Here is a 6117-nt window from a genome sequence, read left to right as displayed (position 1 = left end):
GTAGTTTTATTTAATTTCTCGTAATTATTATAAATTAATGCTTGTTTTAAATTATTTAAAGTATTAGTTTTCTTTATTTAATAAATTGTAACTATTTAATTTTTTATTATTTTGTTTCAGATTATTTATCATTATTTTGTTTTATAATTATAAAAATAAAAAATAAAAAAAATTAGTTATTTTTCATTATTTTGTTTCAATTTATTTATTACACTTTGTTTTATAATTATTTTGTTTAGTTTTACAATTATTAATTTATTGTCAAATAAATTCTTTTCTTTAATGGTTCTTTTAGTGATAATAATGTTTAATAATAAATACATTTCCATAATTTTATTTTTCTGAGATTCAACATAAATTACTTACATTACATTACATTAAATTTAGTTAACTTATTAAATTCACAAAGGGCTACTCAAATGTTGTTTTCACACTCATTAAAATATATCTTTGAAATTACTTTATTAAAAGGAGGTTGTAACTTCTCATGAACCTCAAAATCTCCTTTACGAAATTTTTGGAGATCGATGTCGGAAGATTAACACAAAAACTTGAACTTGTGAGGTATGTGATTGTTTCTCTTTCGTGCTTCTTACATCCGAATCAGAACAAGGGTTAAAATAAAAAGGGTTCAGCTTTTAAATTCAAAGCCATTCCAAAGTTCTCATTTTTCTTTTAATTAGATAATCATTTCCAACGTAACTCTGATATTTTCTTCCCCAAGAAACTGCTTTTGCTTTCTGACCAAAAGGAATATATTTTAATTAATTCTATTACAGCGCAAGTTTTAGAGGGTGAACCAATTAACGGGGTTGACAAAGAAGTCAAAAAAAAAAAAAAAAAAAAAAAAACAGACATTACTTAAGGGGCAAGTCGGAGAAAAGCTCAAATAGTAATAGATTTCTGTTCATGATTCTCTTGTCTTGTTCTTTTTCAGTCGTGTCGAGTGTCTCCAAGCCCTTTTGTCCTTGTTTTGTTATCTCTGCTTAACGAAACAGAGGAAGTGATCTTCTGTCGTATGTTTTATTGATTCTAATGAAATTTAACTCACTCCTTTTCACGTTCTAGGCAGCAAGTCAAGGTATTGTTCTCCCTTTAGTCTACTCGATTACTTTGTTCAACTGGGGTTTTCATTTTATGCTACGGTTATCATCCTTTGTATATTGAATTATGTTTCCCTATATCATGTTTATTCATTGTTTTCTGTTTACTTCATTTTGTTAGTATTACTATTACTATTGTTCTTGTTGTTACTTTGGTCTAGGAGAGTAGACATAACTATACTGATTCATTTTTGGGTTTTGGGTTAGTTTTTTTGTCTCTGTTTTTCTAATTTCATGAATATATTGTATCTTTTGTGTCTATTCTTTATATCCTAGTAATGAATATAAGGTTGGCATAGAAAAAACTTCGTCTAATTTTGCCTTTTTCTTGGCTGGGGTTCATTTCTAGGGAGACTTCTTTGCTTGTTTCCACATAACTTTTGAGAAAGCTGTTTCCAAGGAAGGCCACAAGAAGTTTCTTTCAAGCTTCTGAATTGTACGAAGTCATGAAGCCAACCCGATTTGAAAGGCGTTGACGTGATTCCTCCTTCCTAGAATTCTTCCTTTTGAAAAACAAACTCCACTATCCAAAACCAAGTTCCCACAGATCTGATTCATCTTTTGTGTCTTGTGTTGGGAAGCAGCTGTTTGCATCAATGAGTATTACGAGAAAGGGAAGTTACAAAACTGTTGGCTCAACCTCAGTAGATACTAGTGTTGGTCTTGTTTGCCACTATCAATTTGAAAATGGGTCATCTCAGTTTGTGTTCATGGATATTGAAAGCGGAAAAGGAGCTTCCCTTAACCACTGGCTCTGCTTCTCCACCGAAAACTTTGTGCAGACCCTTGCTTCGAGCAATGGTTTAATTCTCATGTCAGGTTTTAGTGAGGAGCAGTTCTGTTATCATGTGTTCAACCCCCTCACCATGCACAAGTTCACAATCCCTCAAACTAGAATCCAAGAGCATGTTACCGGAGTTGGATTAGCCTTTGATGGATGCCAGTTTGAGGTTGTGGTGGTTGAAGCATGTTCTTCCCAATCCAATCAACTAAAAGTTCATGTTTTCTCTTCTGACACTGGCAAATGGAGGAGCCACCACCCCATCAACATAACTGCTCCTTCTTTGCCAGAATTTGAGTTCCAAGAACATGGCACACCTCCTCTTTACTCAAACGGGTCAATTCATTGGGAAATTGGTGGACACTTGTTGGTGTATCAAGTCCAAGAACGCCATTGTGAGCTATATGAACTACCAAACTATTCCAAGGATTTGTCTTGGCAACCAACATTGGCTTTTCGCCGTCGTTTGTGTGAATCAGGAGGCAGGATTTACTATTGCTACACTGATTTTGATGGCTTCCACATTTGGAAACTTCTCAACGAGCATGAGCATGAAGGGTTCCTGTATCTTTGGGATTACAAAACGTTTCCTTGGAGTTTAGTCCATAGTGTTGAGCCTGAAGTGTTCATGTCTAAACTCCAAAACTTTTGTGACGTCTTCTTCTATGATTGGGACCCTTTCAAGATTGCACCCATTGCCTTTGGTGAACAAGCACAAATCATATATTTGCAGCTTCCAGGATCTGTTGTTTCTTACAATCTTGACACAGGAACTCTGAAATCAATCTGCACCTACTCTTTTTCAGACATGAACTTCAATTGCTGCTCCTTCTTTTCTTCAACTTCTCACAATGCACTCAGTGACACCATTGGAGAAACAGAGCTCAATCTACCCATTGCAGAATTAGAAAAGTTAGCCCTCTAAATTACCTTTTGTTTCAGCCATGACTATTGGGTTCATGTGTCATTGAACTCCATAATTCTAGTACTAGTTTTTGACGTTTTGCTTATGTATGTGTGTAGAAGATACTTGAATGCTTATTCATATAAATAATTATCGTTTATCATTTGTATATATGTGTATGTGACCCACATGCACATTTTCATTTTACTAATAGATTAAGAGAATGTTTAAATAAATTTCTTGGATAACATTTTTGACACAAGAAAAAAATTAGTCAACTTGTTCAAAAATTCTAATTAATTTATATATTAAATAATTTTTAGATGTTATCTTACCTTAAATTCTTCTAAAAATTTAATTTCAACCTAAATTTTAATATTTAAAAATATTTTCTAATTTTTTTCTTTTATGAAAAGGGTTTCCAAGCCGATTCTTTTTAATAAATGTTATTCTTATTTATAACAAACCCAGTTTAGAACTTATGTTTTCTTTTTTTAAAAATAACTCAACCTATAAGTTTTGTTGTGTTAATTATATTTAGACTGAAATATTTTTTATTAAATCAACGAGAAAGAGAAACAAATATTATCGAGGAGTAATTTTGAAAATTGATTAAGATATATATTTGTTTTTATAGATTAAATCAACTACTGCTATTTTTTTTTTCTCTTTTTAATATGAATTAGATAGCCACGTCTTATATTGGGATGAGGTCACATAACTAAGAGTGCGTTTACAAAAAAGTACGTAACAATAGACAGTTACAAAATATCACTATACATATTGATATCTACTGTTTAAAACTAATTATTGTGAAAATAAGCTGTCATTAATAGAAAGGTCAGATAGACTGGGCCCGAATCCGCAGGCCTTCCATTTGGGCTTTCTGTGACCCAACCTGGGAGCAACTTTTACAGCGTTATTTGTTTCGGTGTTGCTCCCTCCACCACCACAGTCTTCTCCCTCCACCTCTCCTTTACTATTTTACCCCTCAGTAAAATTTTATTTTTAGAATTATTGTTTTTTAATTTTACTCATTTATAACATATTTCACTGATAACCTACGTAGTTCCTTGTATGAGTAAAATATTTTTCTGCAAAGCTCAGTGATCGTGAAAAGAATTATCAAGCAATCTTCCTCTTGCTTTCGGTGCAGTACGTGGTGTAGTGTGCTTGTCGTGGTTCCTCTCCAGGTACGTAGTCATAATCCTTCCAATAATCTTAAACCCTAAACCCTAAACCCTTCCAATAATCCTTCCAATTTCCAATAATCTTTCCAATAATCCTTTAACCCTAAAACGTAAAATGAAAACGAAGCCTAAACGGATGACATCCTTCAACGCATGTCAACATCCGTTTAAGGCGAAACGGATCCGTTTCGCCTTAAACGGATGTTGACATGCGTTGAAGGATGTCATCCGTTTAAGCTTTGTTTTAATTTTATGTTTCTGTTATTATTTTATTAGATATTTTAATATTTTGATTTATTATTTTTGAATATCTTTTTAATGTATTTTAATAATGTATATTTATATTAGTTTATATTTAAATATTAAAATATTAAAATAATAAAATAATAAAAGTAAAAAATTTTAACTTAGGGAGAAGGCTGTGGAGGTGAAGGGAGCAACACCCTATTTGTTTTCACCCCTATACTTTTCATGTGCAACCCATGGTGTTATCAAAAGACCAATATAACCCTGTGACCGTGACCCCTTGATGCTGCTGCCCCTTGTTATCGTCCCCTTCGTTGTATCATGAATAAAATCAAGGAAGAAATTGTTTTATATCGTACAATTTAAAATTTCTTTTATGAAGATAAAGATTATAGATTAAGTAATTTATTTATTTTCAAATTGAACGATTCAGAAAAACTTATAAATTATACAATGAAAAGCTTTTAATATATTTTTAAATACGTTTAATGAGAACGAAGATTTTAATACTAAAATATATTAAAATATATGATGAGTCGGTTCAAATTATAAAAAAATTTAATAGGAGCAGGAGTAGGTCAAATAAAATTAATACTAAATTTTTGAAAAAAAAATCTTTACAAATTAAAATGTTTTTTTGGAATATAAGAAGATTGATTTTTTAATATGTTCAAAAATATATTTTTTCTATAGTTCAAAGTATGAATGATTTTTTAGAAGAAATTATGAGTTTTTTTTATAATAGGTATTTTTTTTTACGTGTAAGATGTAATTTTATCATGGATTTTGTGTGGTCTTCTATTTTTTTTTAATAAAATCTCTAAATGATGTCTTAGCTTGGAAATGTTTTTTCTCATAGAAAATGGATTTGGGGTTGTTTAGTTCGGAAGTTTTTTCTCATATAGAAAATAATTTTTGGATTGCACAATATTGAAGAAATTTTTTACAAATCATAAGCTTTTTTTTTTTATGAAAAAATGAATTTTAAATTTCCCAATTCAATAATAAAAAAATATTTTAGATTACACAGTAAAAAAAAAATTCTCAAGCATAGTAAAAAAGTAAAACATGACTTTCGTTTTATGTATTGTAAAAACAATATTTTATCACAAAATAAGAAGTAAAAGAAGTTTCTTACTAGAGTTGTCAAAACGGGTCACCTGATCCGACCCACTATGGGTTAGTCACTTAGTGAGTCAACCCAACCCGGTTCATTTATTAAGGAGTCAGAAAAATTCGAATCGAGCCTGACCCATCACGGGTTGGTAGGTAAACGGGTTGGCTCACTGACTCACTTAATTACAATTTTTTTAAATAAAAAAAATTACAAACTTTCTATAATTCAAATCTAAAGAAATTTCACTTCCAAATTTCACTCCTAACGTGGGTGTTTAATTAATTTTGAAAATAAGAAACTTAAATAATTTTTTCAAGAAAAACAAAATAATAAATATTTTTTGTAAAATTAAAATTAAATTTTAATAAAATAAAATTAGGTAAGTGGGTTGGTGGGTCAACCTGGCCCACCACGGGTTCAACCCCATGAGCCAGGTTAAAATCTGACCCGCATAAAAAAAATACAATTTTTTCAAATCCAATCCGACTCAAACCCATGTAGACTGGATTGAACCGCGGGTTGTGACTCATTTTGACAACTCTATTTCTTACACAAAGTAAAAGATGATTTTCTGTTGTTCAATCTGGAAGGATTTCTATACTAAAAGTTAGTTTCGGACTTTATAATCTAAAAGTAATTTTTTAACAATAAAATATAAATTTTCTAATTAGGAATGTTTAAAAGAAAAATATGGAGTGAAGAAAGAAATCTCCTTTTAGAGTTGGGCTTCTGGCGCACTTTAAAACATTTGCCGAAAATGGGTTTTCAATATCCCC

At 30.9% G+C, this 6117-nt stretch overlaps 1 protein-coding gene across 2 annotated transcripts; it reads left to right on the top strand.

Moving 5' to 3' along the window:
* Positions 1–487: 487 nt before the first annotated feature.
* LOC124830740 (F-box protein At5g07610-like) lies at positions 488–2957 on the top strand. 2 transcript variants are annotated; one of them, XM_088115297.1, is made up of 2 exons: positions 488–564; positions 1453–2957. In XM_088115297.1, exon 2 carries the CDS (start codon positions 1700–1702, stop codon positions 2807–2809), a length of 1110 nt encoding a protein of 369 aa, XP_087971423.1. In that variant the 5' UTR covers positions 488–564; positions 1453–1699; the 3' UTR covers positions 2810–2957. The 2 variants fall into 2 exon arrangements, with proteins under 2 accessions (XP_087971423.1, XP_047160494.1); XM_047304538.2 differs by lacking the exon at positions 488–564 and adding an exon at positions 729–1081.
* The last annotated feature ends 3160 nt before the right edge of the window (positions 2958–6117 follow it).

The sequence above is a fragment of the Vigna umbellata genome, chromosome 5 (assembly GCF_029865625.1).
Source record: "Vigna umbellata cultivar VRB3 chromosome 5, Vumbellata_1.0, whole genome shotgun sequence".
NCBI lineage: Eukaryota > Viridiplantae > Streptophyta > Magnoliopsida > Fabales > Fabaceae > Vigna > Vigna umbellata.
Note: the sequence above shows the minus strand (reverse complement) of the source record. Positions and strands in the feature narration are given on the sequence as shown.